The following is a 20,091-nucleotide window of genomic DNA, read 5'->3' on the forward strand; positions in this document are numbered from 1 at the left end:
CACCTTTTAAAAGTAGCAAGTAATGATTTTAGGAGATCTGTGATGTCAGGCAGAAGAATGAGAAAGAGCTCCTTGAGCTGTTAAGGTCATTTGGCAAGTTTCGGGCCTTGATGTTGTAGACTTATTGGATGGTTGCTACTAGGTTCAAATACACGACAAGGGACAGTGTTTCCTTCGTGGTGGCCAGTGTCTGGGAGGGAGACAGAGAAGGTTCAAGGAAATGCTAACGACCTTGCTGTGCTAGCAAACTGTGTCAGCTCAGAGGAGGTTGGGCTCCTAGTATAGAGCTGTGGGAGTCTCATCACTCACGCACCCCACGTGAGCAGAGGGGCTCTCGCACAAGAAAACACATCCAGCAACAGCCAGGGAGGGAGGTACCTCACGCCATCAGTGGGACCGTGTCAACAGAAACTGTGGCACCCTAGTGACAAAGAAGAGAACGTGACATCACTTGGACGAAAACTATTCCAGCCCTCCCATCAGCTAACAAGGGAGAAATGAAAAGCTAAAATGGGAAAACCGGCAACAGCAAAAAATCCAGATTCTCAATTTTTTTTAAAAAATGGCCTACCATAATATCTATGGAAGCCAGCAGAGGAAATGAAACGAAAATATTTTACAATTTTGAAAAGTGTCAGACTTCTCATTTGTGGCAAAGAATTTCATGTAAGAAGACCAACCTTCCAGGAATGAAATTGGAAAAAAATGAAGGTTTCCCCACCAGAAGGGGTTAATGCTGTCAGATATGACATCAGAATCACAATTCAATCCGAGAAACTGTATTTAAATATATATTTAGAGGCACATTTTGAAATCCGAAAGCATCCCGGTCTGTCCACGTCTCCCCTCCAGTTGAGGCTCTGAGACGAGCGGTGCCAAGGTCCAGGAGCTGCAGCTACAGCAATACGGAAGATGCAATTCTGCATTTTGTAGGAAATCTTCGTCCACTGGTCTCTTTCTGCCGTCCCCTCTCTCAGGAATATTCGTAAGCACGCCACCAGCCAGTCGGAGGGAGTCAGCGAAAAGGGAAGGAACGAGCCTTCGGTGAAATCAAAGGGGGGACAGGCAGAAAAGGGGGTGAAAATCTACGATTAAATTGCATTGCTAGATCTCTCACCCTCCTCCCCTCCCCTTCTCTTCCACCTCCTCCTCCCCCCTCCTCCTCCGAAGGTGGATAGCAGGAGCCATGCAACATCTGCAGAACCGGATGGCGAAATAGCAGGAAAAAAACCCCGAAGAGTAGTGAATAGAAAACGACCATCGGCAACATTTCGTCCACCTATTTCGTCCCGTTTTTTTCGGGGGGGATTTCGTTTGATCCGTCTTGGGGGATTCTTCGTCGGCAGAAGATGTCTCTGGCGGAGAGGATGCTGAAAGAAAGAGGCGAATTCTTTGACTGGCACTGATAGGAATTTTCACATTTTTTCTTTTTTTTTTACTTTTATAAAATCTGAGAGGAGGTGTTTTCGGAGGGGGATTCCAGAAAATCTACCCTTCCCTCCCCCCCTCCATATTTTTTTTCTCAATGGTGTTTGTGGAAATGTTGAGAATTCGGGCAGGCAGCTTTAGTGGAATTGTATCTGCTTTAGCAGCGTTTTGCTTCATCTGTACTGCCCAAAGGTAAGGGTTTTGTTGAAGCCCGCTTTTAACAAAAAAGCGTTTTGTGTCCAGTCCTGCTTGGTGTGTTTTAGTGCATGCATTTGTGCCATGTAATTATTCACTGTGGGTGTGTGTGCACCGAGGGGGTGGGGGCGCATGGGGAGTCGTGTTATTCCGATATAGTATGTGAAACTGACACAGAAAGGAGTAATACCTGGCATTATAAATATTGGGTTCCGGGGCATGGGGAGCTTCGGGGAGCACCTGCATCAAAAAGTGCCCTGCAGAGCTGTCACCGGGCAGATTATGTGCAAACAGTGCATGCTCCCAGTCTGTTGCATGCCTGTTACGGAGAATGGTGGTTGCGTGGCACTGACATGCCAGCACAGGAGAGCCCCCCTCAGCCCTGGGCAGTCAGGCATTGTTGGCAGCGCTGCTGCCGCTTTGCAGGTTTTGGGTCGTGGGGGCTGCTGCCTGAATGCAGCCCGAGTGCGTGCTGCTTAATCAGACGTCTTGCGTCTCCCCCTCCAGCTCTGAGTAGAGCCATTACGTGAAACAGAAAAGGAGGCTTGTTTAATTTAAGGCGTTTATATTCGTATGTAATGAAAAGGGGAAATGCAACTATCTTATCGGTATTTGGAATACATGTATATACATGACACTTGCATGTGTGCTCAAGGTAGACCCACAAATGCGGATGTGAGCCCCCACCAGCCCCCCCCCCCCATCCCCCAGAAGGATACGGCTGTTGAATTGGTCGAGTTGGGGTACCCCTTACTGGCCCTATTCCTCCCGGGTGTAATGATGGTTGGGATCGACAGCACCCCCTCCTACTCCTAATGCTGGGCTCGGCGGAGGGCTTCCCCCTGCCTTAAAGCGCTGAGGAAGGGGGGAGGGCAGAAGCACTTAGACATCCGAATACCCACGGGGCAGAGAGGGACACTGAGCGAGGTGAACCCTGAGCCTTTCTAGTCTGCCCCAGGGTCGGAGCTGTGTGCTTGGCCCCGGAGTAAGGCGGTCGGGGAGCTCTCTTGTGAGGTGCGCGAGCTCGACGGCAGAGATGGCGGGCTCAGCTCGCGCTCCGTGAAACTCGCACTGTCCGCACTGAGCCCCGTCTCCCGTCCGCTCTCCATGGTCCTGTTCTCGAAAATATGATTAGAATAATCGTTTCTATTGTCTTTATTCATTTTAGCCCGTCGTCTGGGAATATCTCTGTGGTGAAAAAGACAGTGGACAAATTGCTGAAAGGGTATGACATTCGACTCAGACCAGATTTTGGAGGTAAAGTATGCCTCTTTTCGTTTACATCGCGGTTAGATTAATGCTGCGCTTACGTTGAAATGCACTTGATAGGTCGTGAGATGCCCAATAGCTCAGACCATCTACCTGGCATCCATTGACAATTTGAAAAACATCCATTTCCTTTATTCTCAATCTCCCTCCCATCTCTCTCCGCCACATCTCTTTATACGTCTCCTCTGTCCCTCCTCCCCCTCTCTCATTCTCTTTCTCGACTCTTTTTCTTCCCTTGCTTTACATATATATATGTTTATGCATCTATATATATAAACAAATATATAAATGTGTGTGTGTGCATATAACTTTGAAAAAAATGTATATATATCATCTTCTGTCTCCCTGCTGGCACTCTCTTCCTCACTCTCTCTCTATCTTTAGCTCTATTCGTCTCTACCTCTCTCTTTTCTTTCCTCCTCTTCTCCTCTCGCTGTAGCTGCACTCTCACACAACATTCTCTCTATTCCTCTATCTATCTATCTATCTATCTATCTATCTATCTATCTATCTATCTATCTATCTATCTATCTATCTATCTATCTATCTATCTATCTATCTATCTATCTATCTATCTATCTATCTATCTATCTATCTATCTATCTATCTATCTATCTATCTATCTATCTATCTATCTATCTATCTATCTACCGATGAATTCGTCTTTGTAGCTTCATACCTCTGTTCCAATTTCCCATATAAGATATGTTTACGTGCCAGCATATATTAATTGGAAAATGTTGTCTTTAGAGCAGCTGTAACTTTGGTTTACAGTAAGTAGATGTTCTGAAAAGTTGACTTTACCGATGGCTTCACACATCAACGATGGACTGGAGTACCACAAACCTGGCACCGAATGTACAACCCATAATACCTAGCAGTCGAGTGAAACACACCTATGAATATATACCCACTGAATTTTGGGTGTAATTTCTTCATATAATTCCTCACCACTGAACATGGTGCTTGGTGAGAGCAGAGATTTAAACCTAGCCCCATTGTTCAAAGCCAGAGGCCTGCACCGTTAAGCACGCCGCCTGTCTGGCATGCAAATTGGACTGCATTTGCAGAAATACACATTTTGAGCTCTGTCTGAACTTTTTGAAACTATTTTAATTGTTCGCTCTGATAAGTAGCATGCCACAGAGAAAAATATTTCGAATGATTAAAATGATAGTAATTTAAGTACTCATTACTTTCTGAAGTACTGAAACAAAAAAAATGTAATAAAGAAAAGGAAATTAGCTACAACACTCTCTTTCTCTGTGTTCCTACTTCTCTATTACCCTTTCTCTCTTCTCCAACTCTATTCAAGTCTCACCCACCCTTACTGCATCTCTCTCTCTCTCTCTCTCTGTGTCTCGCTCTCTCTCTCTTTCTCTCTATCTCTCTCTTTCTCTCTATCTCTATCTCTGTTCCTCTCTCTGTATCTTTTTGTCCTAATCAAACTTTCCTGATTGTATTTGAATTACAGCTGTCACATTTCCATTGACTCCTGAAGTGGCCCATAAGTAAATGTGTGAAATTAGTAAAGAGTAGATTAAAAATATGATTGGACTCAAATGAACACCAGCATACTGAGTAGTGTTAACAAAAGGCAGCCATTTACAAAAGTCAAAGTTCATGTATTTATGTATCTATGATTGAAGTATAAAATCAGTGTTTCAGAGTGTGTGTATATGTGTCCAGTGTGAGCCTACAAGTGACCAATCACACGTGGAAAAACTCTTCCGGGTGAAACCAATGAGTAGGGGTGTCATCTCTTGAACAGTCGGACCAGAGGACAATATTTGACGAAACGGGAGTGTGAAAGTTGCTCGCAAATACAAAAGAAGATTATCTACTAATTACTCATACTGGTGTTCCAATTCAGTTATGGTTTCTTCACAGATTCGCACAATCCACTTGTCTCTTCCTCTCTCTTCAGCCTTGCTACCACATCAAATCCTTCCCCACTTCGCTGCCTCTATCTCCCCCAAGCGCCTGCCCTAGTTTCGGTCACTATCCTTCTTTTGCCACACTTCAATTAAATGCCATTACCTGGATTAAAGGGTCCTAGAGAACCGACAATAATACATGCAATTCAGGGCTATAAAACCACTTCCCTCCCAAAGGAGATTAGCACAGGCGGGACCACCCCTGTACTTGATAACAAGGCTACAGCGCCTTCTGCCATCAGCCTCGGTGAGCTGCGGCCCTTCTTTGTTTTTGTGGTATATGGCTGTGTGTAAACCTACATGAGCAGTTCATGAACAGGAACGAAGATTGTTCAGCCACAAAACAACAGTATTTTAAGAAATAGTTGATTTTTTTTTATAATTCAACTTATTTCACCTAAAATATTCCAGTGACAAACCTACCCAGATATGTGTCTGCTTGTGACGTCCTGATTGCGCTCACAGATTTAGGTCTACATACCCGTGGCCTCCAGCCTGCCTGGGCTCATCCCATGAATGGCATTGAATAGGTATGCTCAAGCAGGTCAAAGCCATTTCTTCAAACTTACACGCACCCGGATTCACAGCACTTAATGTAAGTTTGCTAACACAGACCTAGCCATGTATACACTGAGTAGGCCATTCTTATGCAGATCAGGGTCAGGGTCTATACTGTCCTATATTTGGCTATTTAGCTGTAATTTTCTAGTACCCAGATCTATGTCTGTCTGTCAAAATCTTGGTACATCTTCACAGATGCAGGCATATCTAAGCATACCTGCACAAGCTGCATCTGAGACAGCAGATCTGAGTCCGAAAATGTTGACCCAAACTGGTTGTGCAGGACAGTAGACTTGGATGTGGACCAAGAGAGACCTCATTGATCCCTGACCTTCTTCTGCCCCTATATGTTTTTATGGATCACAGTAGGACTACGAAGATCCAGTATGTTTTATTGTTCAGGTAATTAAAGCCATTACAACAAAAATAAATACCCCCTTTCGATACAATCTTTTAAATTCATCCAACAAGTATAGAAAACTATAGAGTGCATTGTACTAGCTCTGAAATTAGTTTAGTGAAATAATGTTCATGTAAATTAGCTTTGGGCATAGGATGCTGAACTCAGGTGGGGTTCCACATTTCGGATGAGCTTGCTTCGCTCGAAGTGGTCATGGGGAGTCGACAACCTTGATTATGGGGCTACATTTCAAAGAAGTTCTACTCTCGGAGGTAGCCCATCACCATCTATCAACGTTATTGTTAATTAATTGCTACCTTACATTGCCAAATGTATTTCAATGGCCAGTTACCTTTTTTTTGTATTGATTCACAGATTATCTGATTTTATCTCTTTACTGGCAAAGAATTGATGGTGTGGTGGTTGATTTTCCAATGTGGCTTGTACCAAATTCACGAATCGAGCAAGTTGCTAATGGAGAAACCATTTATATTGTTGAACCTGAGGCGGACTGCCTCTTTGCAAGTTTACACTCACAGTGTTCCTAAAGTTGGTAGTAGAAACAATCTATGTTGAATGGCAAATGTCTTACAACAACATATTACATGGTAATCACAGACCCTGCATACTCTGCATACTTTGCTAACTCTTTTTTGTTTTCATGATGAATTTATTTCCCCAAGATCAAAAAGTTCAAAACATAGTCTTAAGTAATTGATCCTTGGTGCCAAAGGTATTAAATCTGAAGGGTATGCAAGACATTGATTTTGTGCTGAGTTCTCTTTGAATAGGCTAGCATGAATGAGGTTGACACATTTCTAAAGGTCATTATCTAGAGACAGAATAGAGATATGTTTCCTCAAAAGGCATTTAACATTAGAAAACAAAAGTGCTTGTTCCTATGGTTTGGTATTCTGAGATCTTTTTGAATTTCTGAATTGCTTTGTGTCAGGGTGTCATACCTCAGTAGGTCAGATTTTCAAATTCTTGGCAAAAAACGTCCTTCAAGGAATTTTTGATTCGCTCTCTTCAATCTAAACCAGTACCACAGCAATGTGTCTTCTGCTCTTAATTGCTGGTCAATTAGCCGAAATTCTAGTCTTATTTGTAAGTTGAAAATAATTCAGAATAATTTACTTTGTTCCAAAATTAAGCATGCATTCAATTTGCCTGAAAAAACGCCAGGGCCATATGTCAAAGGATTGAGATCCATTCTGGGAGTCGTGGGTCCTTGTAAGATGACGAGTGTCCATTTATGGATCTCAGGCCCACCTAAAGAATGTAGAGTCGTCTGCCATGCACAGTTCGCAATGTAGGGGTAGTCTGTCACATGTTCTGCTTCAGTTTCTGTTAAAGTATGCAAATCATGTGCCAGGGAGTTTAACAATTCAATTTGAATAATTCTTCAAAGTTGATAGGCTTGTAAGATTGTCTGGCTTTGGACTATGAAAGAACAACTAGGCCACATCGGGTACGAACCCCTCTGGTCTTCTCCCATAAACGCTGTCATGGTCTCAAAGTCGGATCTAAAATGCGCCCACTGGTGAGACATTGACGATCTGCTTTTCTATTCTCCTACGGCTGGTGCACTTACTGTCTCCTTCATGGAGTTTAAAGTTGATTACCGTCTGGAGGCATTCTTGGAGATTGAGACCCCCTTTGCGAAGACCTCAAATATCAAGTTTCTTTTAGGGATTTTGCCTAGCTGCACCATCACAGCCAAATGGAGACATAAGCCCCGTGACTCTAACAGGTTTTGTCCGTTCTGTCCTCAGGTGGTGGAAATGGCAGAGCATGTTGTATTTTTCTGTTCAACATAACAAGGTTCTAGAAGGAAGTGGTTTGTACCTGTTGGTACCTGTTTAAGAAGCGATACTAGGCAATGTATTACTTTGCTGTCTCTCGGTTCTTGATGCATATGGGGAGGCTAAAAGAGCCAAGAATGCCTAGAGGATGGATGGGGTCAAAATAATTGCAGCTTTTTAAAATTTGAATAGTTGCAATTTTAGTCTGCTGCTGTTTGAATTGTGTAATCCTGTACTCATACGATATGCAATATGTGTTTTATATGTCAGCTCCAATGAATTGAGAGACTTTTAAAGTATTTTTTTTAATTCTTGTTATGTACTGTGTTTTAACTCGCTCTTTTATCGCCATTGTACCGAAATAAAGAACTAAATAGCTAAGAAATATATATATTGTACTGTAGCATTTGAATAGTATCATGCACCTGACAAATTTCCTGTGCACTTTTGGGTGGACAGGTAAGCAACTACTACATTTGTTGTGCATGTGCTTGCTTTATCGAGTTGAGCCTGTATTTGAAGAGGTTTTATGTCACTGGAAAGTACTGGGGTGGTGCTTAAATCTAGCTTGTGCACATAGTGGATGCAATTCACATGAAGTGAAGTAGAGTAACAGATGACGTTTTGTGTTGTGTATACTATTTATGGTTGTGTATGCTTTTTGTGTGGGTTGCCATGGTGTAGTGTAATGCATGGATCAATGGTTCCAATGTGTCACAGGGAGCTCAAGCGAATCTTAGGCATGACCAAGCAGAGGCTTTCCTTCAAGAAGCCTGGTCTTCTAGCTTCGGGTGTGGTTGGAAACATTGAAAGAGTTACATTATATAGGAGTATTACACTCCTCTTGAAATAAGACTCATCTTGTAGGGGACAGACTGGTCGTTACCACCTTTCTAAATTTCATGTGATTCTGGATGGCCGTTATCTTTATCAGCAGTGTGGTCCAGAGCTTTCTGAACAGAGAAAGAAGTATGAACAAAATGTATTTCTAGAAGGGTGTATTGAGGGTTAGACTTTAATAAAGCATTCTATTTTCATTGGATAGACAATATTCTTTTTAGGGGAAGGTTGGTTTGATCCCTTGGATGGCCTTGAGGGAGATGCTTATAGCTGTAAAAGAGTTGAACTTGCTGTGCTGATGTCATTTGGTCTGTGACTTGTAGGAGTTGTCTAGGAGGCATGTTCTAAATCGATTCTAGCCCTTGTAGTAGGTATAGCGAGGCTGCAATGTATAGAATGTTTGCATAATCTAAGTGTAAGAGCACCAAAGTGATGGTGGCCTGGACCCCCTGAGCAGTTTTAAGATAAGGAAAATGTTGCACAGTGTTCTAATGATAAAAAAGGAACTACTGATAACCTGATACATTTGACGTGCTAGAGACAGGTCGAAGTTCATTACCCCTCGCAGAATCGTTGTTTACATCAATTTGGTTTGCGGTGGACCAAGTTGCAGAGGCCAGATGGTGGTAGGGTAATATTTTGCCTACTTTTTCAGTGAGGATCTCTGTTCTTGATGAATTCAGTATTTGATAGTCAAGTAGCATCCATTGGTCTCCAGTTCCGAGGCACTGGTCTAGGCTAGAGAAGTCAAAATATGAAGAGTTTAATTCTGTGAGGAAGATCTGGGTATCACACACGTAGTTGTACCACATTAGACTGGTAGATTCGATAAAGGGGTAATATCTGCATTTAAGACGAGTTGAAAATGAAGTAACCTATGCTGAACACTATTGTTGGTATAGAAAGTAAATAAAGGCAACATTTTGAGTGAGACAATGTTGGATCTTCCTGACAGGAAGGAAATATTCGAATCCAGGAATGTGATTTCAGTACAGAGATTTATCAGACTCTTAGGTCAAATGCTGTGTTGGACTGTTTGAATATGGATGAGAAGTCCAAAGATATAATATTCAACTGTATGTCCATTATCTGTGGTCTTCAGATTGTTCCAGATGGAAATAAAAGTGAATTCCTTAATTGTGGAAGGTCAGAAACCTGTTTTGTAATGCAAGATAATGATAATTTCCTCAAAGAAGTTGAACCTCTTAGTTGAACACCTGGGTGAAGGTGGCTCTTTCAATGAGTTTGTCAAGAAATGGGCCTTTGGAGTTTTGTTAACAGATGACCTTCTCTTTTAGATCAAGGTCTGGCGTCTCCTTGATCAACTTCATAAATTATATATTGAAATTGCAATCAAAACGACCTGAGGCTAAGGAGCCATTGACGAAGGCCTGTTGCCAGTCAGACAGCAGCAGTAGTTTGCAGGATGTTCTCTAGTTCAGATGTGCCACTGGACTAGAGAAGTTCCTTGCATTTGGTAAGTGAGATTTACTTGAAGGAGGCCAGGATCATTTTTGGCTGCAGTAGAACATCTTCGGTGCTTTACCTGAGGATGGAGACTGCTGGAGAAATGATTCTGAAGGACATGTCCTAGGGTGTAGGATTTCAAGCTATGGTGAAATAATGTTGCAAAAGGCTTGAATATCAGTCATTCTGGCCATGGTACATTTTTGTAAACAAAATTGCTTGAGGATAACAAGAAGCTTGTATCAGCATTTTGCTTCAGATATATGAGGGGAGAACTCCAGTCTTTCTGTGTTTTATGGCAGTGTTGTACATCATTGAGTATTGTTAGTAACAGAGTTTGTCTTAGAAACATTTATGTATATACATATGCATTCATGGGCTTTGTTCTGTGTCTCACATGCCTTTAAGTATGGATAAAACAAGGCAGTCTTTGGTCAATGCTGGTATGTGAGTAGGGTGAGATGGATAGAAGCTTGAAGGAGGCTCCCAACAGTGTGTTGCAGTCAAATATTGAACTTTGTTTTAGCAATCAAAACTTTTTCTGTCATCTCCAGCCTTTGCTAATAGCCTAAATCATTAGGCCTAGCTCACTGCCCTGTGCACGTAGTCCTATTAACATATGCACACCAGAGATCTACTTCTTCTGAAAAATTCCTCTGTGCACAGGTGGAGAAAAGAGTTAATCTTTCTTTCAAACAGTTAACAAATATAGGTTGCTAAATTTACTTTCCGCCTTCTTTATCCAAGTATATATTGAATATAAGTCTACGAAAGATCATCACATGTAAGACTATGTATGTCCCTGGTTCAAAGTCTTTACTTTATATTTTATCACCACAGTTTATGAAATGCCAGCCAATAAAATAGCAAACTAAGGTCCTGACAGCATATTTAAGAAGAACATCATTATTTCTAATCAGCTGAGTCGGATCATTTACCAGCAGTTGTTAGAAAATCGCTGAGAAAGGCACCAGATCAGAGAAAACTCAAAGCATTTTTGAAATTTAGAGTTGCTTGGTTCAGGAGATTTCAGTCACTTCCTAGCCTTTTCAATTACTCAAATAACATTAATTGGGAATCAGGACTACTTTTCCTAAAACTCATCTTGCCCATGTTATCTTCAACATCCTTTTGTAGAGTAAAGGTTGGTAGCGATTGATTAAGAGAGGGTTGACTGAGGACTCCATATCAATTAAAGAGGTGTACGATTTGCAGTGCAAACCTAAATAGGGATTAGCTATGATGAAGCTCTGATATTTATCACTTGTCTCTATTTCTCTGTCTTGTGGAGCCTTCATGTAACCCAAATTATATGCCATATTTTTAACAAGCGCTTTTGGCTGCTCCAAGTTGTGACACAAAGATATATGGAATATCAAAGGCAACTCAATACTGTGAACAAATTAAAGCAACATTATCTAGAAGTTTATATCTTACTCTATGACCTGCTTCTCCCCATCCATTGGAATACATATGTTAATGTATGATTCCCCATTATTTGTGGTAATTAAAGTGTATAAAGCACTGAGTCTACTGTTAAGGTTTCCAAATACTCGACACAGAAACTTATAGAAGTGGAATATAATTTGCTGACCAACTGCCTTGCAAAGTATTAGATTTATTTAGCATGCACTGAATTACCAGTCCAGTGCACTCCATTACCAGTACTACCTTGCTCATCTCTTCTGTGAGATTTGCATAAAAAGTTTGTTTTCTAGGTCAATGTTAATGTAAGAGTACACAATAGCGGTAGGAGGGAAGGAGAGAAATAACAACTCCCTAAATTGACCTTCCCACCATAAACCTTGGTAGGCAAATGGATTGGCACAAAACATAGCAGAGGATGTGTTATGAGTTTGTTATGAATATGTTTTATGATTCCACTTTTGGTTTCTCCATTTCTGTCTATATTAGAGGACCAATCTGGAGCCTCCTGCAAGTCGATTAGCAGTTATATTGATGCACTCCTTCTCCTTATAAATTACATAATTCTGTTATATTGTGCTGTACAACTGTTCAGTTTAGCACAGTGTGCCTTGTTGTATTCCCCATTATTTAAGTATTTGAAGTGAGGTCCACCAGTGGTGGTTCTTGCAGTATGCGAGCTGGGGGGGCCTATATAGGCACACAAGAGAATCTCCAGACAGTCTGTGTATTACAAAATGCTTTATTATTATTCTTATTATTCTTATTATTATTATTATTATTATTATTTTGAAACTGTATACTGATTATATTATCTAGGTGAAAAGTGCAAACCACAGAAAAGACATATTTGAGTGCCACACCATTGAACACCCCTCACCCAGTGTCAAGGTACACTTTCGTGTTAGGGAGGCCAGTTCTAACCGCCAGTGTAATTAGCAATGCCCACCTATTGTACCCATACAGCTCACAGCACAATCTGAGGGAAATTTCGATTAACATTGTCAGTAGCCGATCCAACTCTGATTTCTGTTTCATAACAAAGGTCACAAATGTACCCTCTTCTTGACATGTTCTTAATTTGTCTAATTTAGCAGCGAAAGTGACTACGTAGAATGCCTCGGAGAGGTACAAAGTTCACATCTGTCAGACAGCCAGGTCTATTCCTAGTTGTGCCCTTATATTTTAATAATGTCCTTTTATTGAAAGTGCACCAATCTTACCTATTGCTGTATTCTGCTTGGGCCCATGAAGAAAGCTTTCTCTTAAGGCCACAGAGTTCTCATTGACATAGCAGTTCACTCACTGAGACCCAAGACTACCTACAGTGAGTCCCACTGGGTTGCTCTCCCTGAGGGATTCTTGGAATGATTCCTATTCATTCTGTAGGTGAAAACCTAGGTCTCAGTTGCTAAATTCTTCTTTATGTACGAAAGTAGTCAGCTGCATCTTGAGTTACAATCACTGAGTGAAAAACGTGATTTAACAAAGTCTGGTATGTGAGAAAGTCATCTAATGTAGCACATTAATCATGCTTGCATAACATATGGCTGCACTCTCAAATAGATGAAAATACAATGCATTAATGTTTAGTAAACCTAGGTAAGAGAGTATACTCTTCATTACTTCCATGACCTTGTTATGGTTCAAATCATATTCTACATCTCAAAGCCTGTTCAACAAAGGGTCTAGTACCAACTTCTAGACCTTTACCTCCAATTAAATAGTCTTGCAGCTTGATTCTTTACAAAACCTATAAAATTAGATTCTTGTCCTATATTCATAAGTATTCATAACGCAATCCTTCCTCCCCATCAATCAAGGCTTCCAATGCATTTTCAGATTATATGTTCTTTGCTAAATCAAGTGTACTTCTTGAATCAATTACATATTGAGGTGATCAGACCAAAGCTGATGGAGCACTACTCTCCTTTTGATCAAATTATTCAACGCATTATTATTGAATGAGGCAACACTGAGGCTGGCCATTGTTAGTTTCTCCATTCTGTGAAACTCCATTGGCCAGTAAGTCCTGAAATACATGCATTTTTTGTAACCCTCCTTGGACCAGATGTCAAAATATAGACATTGCTACATTACGCAGTGTCAAGGAGAGAGAAACAAGATTTGAAGGGCTATGCCACTCTCTATCCCTGTAGTATAGGGCTACAAAATGACAAGCCGGAGACTGGTGTTGGTTCCCTTTGGGATATGTCTCTCTCACTGCACCGCAATATCTTACATTCTCCATCTATCACTTTTGTTGTGTTTCCATCTTCACACTATTTGTGTTTTTTACCTTTGTCACCATTGTCTGGAGAAGCATTGTGCCCTTTACTTGCTATTCTGCAGTAGATTTATGCTCTTCCACCCTCCTCAATCTTCCCATATGGGACTTCCTATCCTCTCTCACAAATCGTGGGTAGGTACAAAGTTCTCAACTCACTACTCCGGAGTCCCGGAGCGTAGGTCGGTTGCACTCTGCACACAGACAGGCAGAGTCGTTCGCATCACCACTGCGTGTCTTATGACTCCAGAGTTGTTTGACTCCCTGTAACTTCTGATTTTTGTCCCCACAGAAGAGAAACCTGCTAGTTAATGATGTACTGACTGCGGATGGTGCAATTAGAAAGGGATGGTGAACTAACTCTACTATATAGATATGTGCCACCCTTTTTTTGAGTAGTTAGTTGTAGTTTTAGGTCCTGAAGAAATGCCAAGATCATTTTGACAATATAGGGCATGAAATATGTCGACCGTCACTTCCACTTAGATACTTGACGAGACAATTAACTTCTCCATATTCAAGTAGTAGCTTTCTTTTTAATCATGACATGGAACCCACAAATTAAATTTAGTTTAGGGGGCTTCCATAGTTATTTTTAATCCACACACTTCCTACACTCTACTCACCTGTTATATACACTACACATCCATCACACACCCACTTCATCAATGGCTAAGACTATGGTCTACAAAAGATCTCTGGCAAAAAGCTCCCCTTTGGGGCCCATTGGGCATTGCAGCTCTGGCCCTACGAGGAGCTGCCCCATAATGAAGCATGACACCTTTCAGCGTGTGTGAGGGCCCTTGCTCCTTATAGGAGCCATTCCCCCTTCTACTTTCCCACTAGTCCGAACAGCATACCTCTTTATCAATAGTACAAAGTTCTCAACTGTCATTCATATAGCTGTTTTACTATTTCAAGGATTAACCATTTCCTGAAGCCTTGGTCATCAATGATCCTGCCTCACAGAAGAAATCCTTCATTGCTTCACAGTTCTGTGTGCGCAACTTCCATCTGGCAAGAATATGATGTATGTGTTTGTGATGATGACAAAAGCAGAAAGTCACTTACCTTTGCTGTGGTATTGCAAATCTGCATGTCCAAAGACTTTGTCAATGACTCTCGTTCTGCAAATGCCATATTTCTTGGCCCTGATTTTGAAGTTAGCTAGATGTATATGTGATGCATGGGTGGACCAGTTTTTTTCAGTTTATGAATTCTACCAAAGTGAGGCAGATTTAATCAGCCTGACTTCATAACAGTGTAATGTGGCAGACTTATTCCAGAATACGCTGAATTAAATCATTAATATTATGATGTACATTTATATTTAAGCTACTCTGGACCTAGTTCCTATTGTTAACTGTGGATAGAGCTCACCTGCTTTACGAGGGCAATAACACCCGGCACCTAAGAGCGATGTTTTTATCTTAATACAGTGATAATCATGAGTTATGTTGTTGACTACTGTTCCAAACAAACCTATCCCATATTGATATTTTGAGTAGGTGGAATTGTATTAGCTTTCAAATGATCACTGTGTCCCATAGCAATAAAATGCCCATCTTCCCTGCTGTGCTCACAACTGTTGAATGGGAAGAGGATCTCAAGCCCCAATTCCAGGCGTGATAAAGCTCCCTTTACTATCTTTGCTTGCCAAATAAGCCTTTCAATTTTAATCACATCACAGCTGTTTGACATGCTTCTATACAAACTGGTGGTTGTAGGTACTAGGGCATGGCATTCAATGTTACCGTGGAGCTCAGGAGTTACTGTTGTTAGCCTGCCCATGAACTATGTATACATTTGGGACAAGTCCATTTCAGATATGTCTATTTTGATGCTGTGAAGTGTGAATGATGCTTCTATAATCAATGTGCTACCTAGGGGTATTCAGCCTTCCCCCTTCTCCCATCCCCCAACAACAGGCAAACAACACAAGACTTTTAGGGGATAATTCTATTAGGAATGGGGACCCTGTAAAACAGGAGTTGAAGGGTACCAAGTTGGCGAGAAGCTGAGTGATTAGGTGGCAACATGAAGCAACCACCTGCTGTACCTTCAGCTTTTGATGGTCTAAAAAAGTTTCTATGGAGGATGAGCAAACCTCCACACTGGGGCTTCTTAATCCTATAAGTCCAACCAACACAGTCTGTTATTTTAAGTGGTTACATAGAGTTGAGATGAACAATTCTCTGACTTTCAGTGTCCTACCTTTATCACCACTTGGTAATTACCAAACCATCATTAGTCATATCCCGCCATCTTCTATAGCCTCACCGAGCTATAATCAATAACAAGTTCCTGAAATTCTCCGGCTTGGTTTGAAATATTTGTTCTTGGTCATCTTATTCCACAACGATTGGCAAGATAAACAAAATGAACATGGTGTTAGTGGAAAGCAAATTTCGTGAATATATACCTTACTTATATCTCGTGGACATAAAATGTGAGGTTCTCGTTTTTCAGCTGTAATTATTTGTTGTGATTTACGTGTTTTTAAACTAAGGACATCTATGACGATGTCAGCTTGTAGAAATGAATTTACAACGTACATAAATAAATGCCAAAGCCGAATATCGCATTGCAAGTGGCATATTTAATGACAAATTTGGAAAGCATAAATATGGCTTGCAATTTTGTGACTTACAAATGTGCAAATTGTATATGAGCATTACGACATTTCATATGCTCATCTGCAAGACTCTATACTAATATGCAAGCGGCCAGTTTGTACATTTGCTACAAATTAACTTTGCATATGGGTATGGTGTGCCAAATAACAGAGGAGCCATTATTCACTGGTGGAATTGAAGGAATGGTCATGCCCCACCCAGAACAAATTTTGAGTAGACCTTTTCCGAGAAGACACATTGTTTCTTCTTATTGTTTACCTATTTGTAAAGCACACCATTCACCATCTATATGGTCTTTATGTGCTTAAATGCTACACAAAATAGGAGATTATATATGTCTTTATTGAGCATAATATTGAGCATAAGAGTGGATACAAACATTGAGAATTTTTGGGACAAAATTATTGAGAAAGCCTTTGGGAATATTATGGTCTTGTTGAGATACAATCCGGTTTTAATGGTTCTTCATAACTTTTAAAATAATAATTTCCCAAATGATTAAACAGGGAGAATTCCTCAAATGCGTTGTCGGTGCTGGGAAAGCTTGACCCCCTGCCTGCACTTTGCATGCTTTGGGAGTGAAGAACAGTCATTTCTTCCGAGGACTGAACATTGGCCTGAGGCTTTTAATGTACTAAATAGGAGAAAAAAAGACCATCTATATAAAATTCATTGTTCACAATAGAGAGTGCTGTTATGTCATTCGCTTGGCAGAAGGAAGCTAGTGAAAAGAAACCCGTGCCGAGGAATCCACGCCGCTCCTGGGTTTAACTGCAGCCCAAAACCGGCCTTCTGACCTCTTGGCACTTTATGAACCTTCTGTTCAAAACGTCACACACACTGACTGTCACCTTAGCGAAAACAAGGTGAAATTAGAGGATATATCTCTATGACTTGATGTCTGAAAGAAAAAGATGGTGATGATTTTGGCAGACTGCTTTCAATGCTGTGCGACGATGGACCCTTCAAGAGTCAAATCAAACTGGGGTCAAAAGGAAACCTAGGGTCATATTTATCAATGTTTTGGGTCATATTCGGATCACGCAAGGGGAGCATAAGGGGTACGAAACACTAACGTAAGATGTATTATGCCACGCAAGGTGGCCATGCATGGCGTGATGAATCTGAAGTAACGAAATGCAACACAAACTGCTTTGTTGCGTTAATCTGCCCCGGGGGGCATCCATGGGTGGAGTGTGGGTGTCCCTATGTATCCACCCATGGATTTTGGCACATTCCCTGGTTCCCCAACACTGGTAAACCTGGGAATGTGTCAAAACGCTACACCTCCTCAGGGGAGGTTCAATGAGGAGAAATATCTTTATTTCTCCTCATCTTCCCTTTTCTATGTGTGATGCATTTTGCAGCACACATAGAAAGAGGAAAATCACTGATGATTGTTTTTGTGGAGGAAGGTGCCCCTTCCTGCACAGAAACAATCCTGCCTGCACTGCAGGCACCCTTGCATCACAGTGCAAGGGGGCCTGCGTTGGTGCTAGGCAGCACATTGTGCACCAGTGCAAGGAAAGGACAGGCATGTGCAGTATAATGTTAAATACAGTGCATTCCTGCGCTTTCCCTTTCCCGCAGTGCAGTAAGGTTGTTTGCTGCATTGCGCTGCGTGGAATCTTGATAAATGTGCCCCTTGGTCCCTATCCTGGAAAATAACTGTTTTACAGAGTCTGGCCATAGATTGTTAGAATAATGGTTGTTGGAAATGGCCTTTTCTGTATGGTCACCCAAACGTTTTGCCTACCTCCTCCCCTTTTCCTGAATTGTGTTTTTTTTGGCATTAGGACTCTGGGCACTTTACCACTGCTAAACAGTGCTAAAATGCATGTGCTCTCTACTTAAAACATGGTAACATTAGCCTATCCACAACTTGTATATTTAATTTACTTATAAGACCCCAGTAAAGTGCACTGCATGTTCCCAGAGCCTGTAAATTAAATGTGACTAGTGAATCTTTCGCACTGATTGTGCTACCCACTTAAGTAGCCCTTTGAACATGTTTCAGGCCTGCCATTGCAGAGTCTCTGTGTGTAGTTTTATGCTGCCATGTCGACCTGGCAGGGTAACCCTCTTGCCAGGCTTGAACCTTACTTTTTAAAACATTGAAGACACCCCAAAGGTAGGTCCTGTACAGTCCCCATGGCAGGGTGAAGTGTATTTAAAAAGTTGGAAATGTACTTTTAAGTTTTGCATGTCCAGGTAGTGAAACACTCTTAAATTAGTTTTACACTACATCAAGACCTATCGCTCCTGCAAGTTAACATTAGGATTGCCTTGTTATACTTTTTAAGTGTTATTCCCAATTTGGAAAATATAGACTTTTCCGGTTTGGTGTCTCTGGACTCACAATTGAAAATCACAACTTATGGTAAAGTTGGATTTCAAGTTGCCAGTCTTAAAATGTCACTTTTAGAAAGTTGGCAATTTCTGACTTTAACCATTCTGTGCCTTCTGCCTGTCTCTGAGTATATGTCTGAGGTGGGTGACAGATAAGCCTTCTGCTTTCCCTCTAGACATCCACATACAATGGAAATGGGAGCTTACATGTGACTTGATTTGCCTTAATGGGCCATTAACTGGCCTGATGGGGGTGGAGCTAAGCACAGCTCCACTTGCACCTGAATAGGCTGTGCCCTGTCTCCACAAGATAGGCTTAACAACCCTGTATTGTCACTCCAGACAGCTTGGAGCTAGGGCAGGGGAGGAAGGGGATTCCCTGCACTTTAAAGACACTGTCTAGAAGCTTCTGCCACCTTCCAGAACCAGGGCACGAAAGTCTAAATGCTGGACCTCAGACAACACCACTTCAGTACACTTCTGAACCTGTGGATACTCTGCCAGGAAGAAGGACTGCTGTGCTGCTATAAGAACTGCTACTCTGCTGAACTGCTCCTCTGCTGGACTCCTGTTTTGCTTTGCTGGGCTTATGCCTGCTGCCCCCTTGCCTGGGAGTGACAAAGATAGGATCTGCATCTCTATAATTTAGAACACAGAGTGACTCCAAGGGCCAGCTGACCGATCTCCTGGTTTCTGAGATCTCAGGGACAATAAAAGGCTTCTAACCAACTGGCTCCTGCACCTGGACTCTGCAGTCTGTGTGTCTGCCATGCCAAGTGCTACCACCCTAGGCATGGATTCCTGGAAGTGGGCTTAAGGTGCTCTGCCCTCCTTGGTCCTCATCAGAACTGCCATGATGCCTCACAAAGCAACACTGCACAGACCGTGCACCAGGATTTAAGGGACTGTGTTCAGTGGGCCTAAGTGGGTCCCTGTATCTGGCCTGCATTCTATCATGGTCGGCCTGAACTCTAGACCTTGTCCCGGTCTGCCGCGACCAGATAACCACATTTGGCGCTTTGCACTTTTATGCACTATTTTACCCAAATGTTTAAAATTCATATCTCAAGTACTACTGACTGGATTTTTATAATTTTTGTCATTTTAGTCTTGTTTTGCTCATTAAATTAAGCTCTATTTTTCTGACGAGGTGTGATGCCTTTTTGTATGGTGCTTTCACTGTTTTACTGTTTTAAGTTTTGCACAAATACTTTACACATTGCCTCTTAAGTGAAGTCTGACTCCTCTGAGCCAAGCTACTATAGGGTGAGCACAGGTTAGTTTAGGTTGTGTATCTGACTTATTCTGACTAGGATTGTGGTTCCTGCTTGGACAGGGTACATACTTCTGCCAACCAGAATCTAATTTTGAACAATGGTGCACTTGTTCATAAAAGATAACTGCCTCAGTTTTCAAAAATAGTATCCTCTTGCAGTCCGTCAAGTCACTAGTGAGCGTAATATGTATATAAGCATATACGTGTGGATGTCTG

The 20,091-nt window shown here is 41.6% G+C and overlaps 1 protein-coding gene across 1 annotated transcript in view; it reads left to right on the top strand.

The window, feature by feature from the left end:
- Nucleotides 1-1,218: 1,218 nt before the first annotated feature.
- LOC146829045 (gamma-aminobutyric acid receptor subunit beta-4-like) overlaps nt 1,219-20,091 on the top strand; it is a 584,921-nt gene continuing 566,048 nt past the window's right edge. The window contains 2 exon segments of the mRNA XM_085606649.1: nt 1,219-1,620; nt 2,792-2,880. Of these exon segments, the coding sequence (XP_085462775.1) occupies nt 1,526-1,620; nt 2,792-2,880 (184 nt within the window). The 5' untranslated portion in view covers nt 1,219-1,525.

The sequence above is a fragment of the Triturus cristatus genome, chromosome 5_2 (genome assembly GCF_964204655.1).
Source record: "Triturus cristatus chromosome 5_2, aTriCri1.1, whole genome shotgun sequence".
In the NCBI taxonomy this organism is placed as follows: Eukaryota; Metazoa; Chordata; class Amphibia; order Caudata; family Salamandridae; genus Triturus; species Triturus cristatus.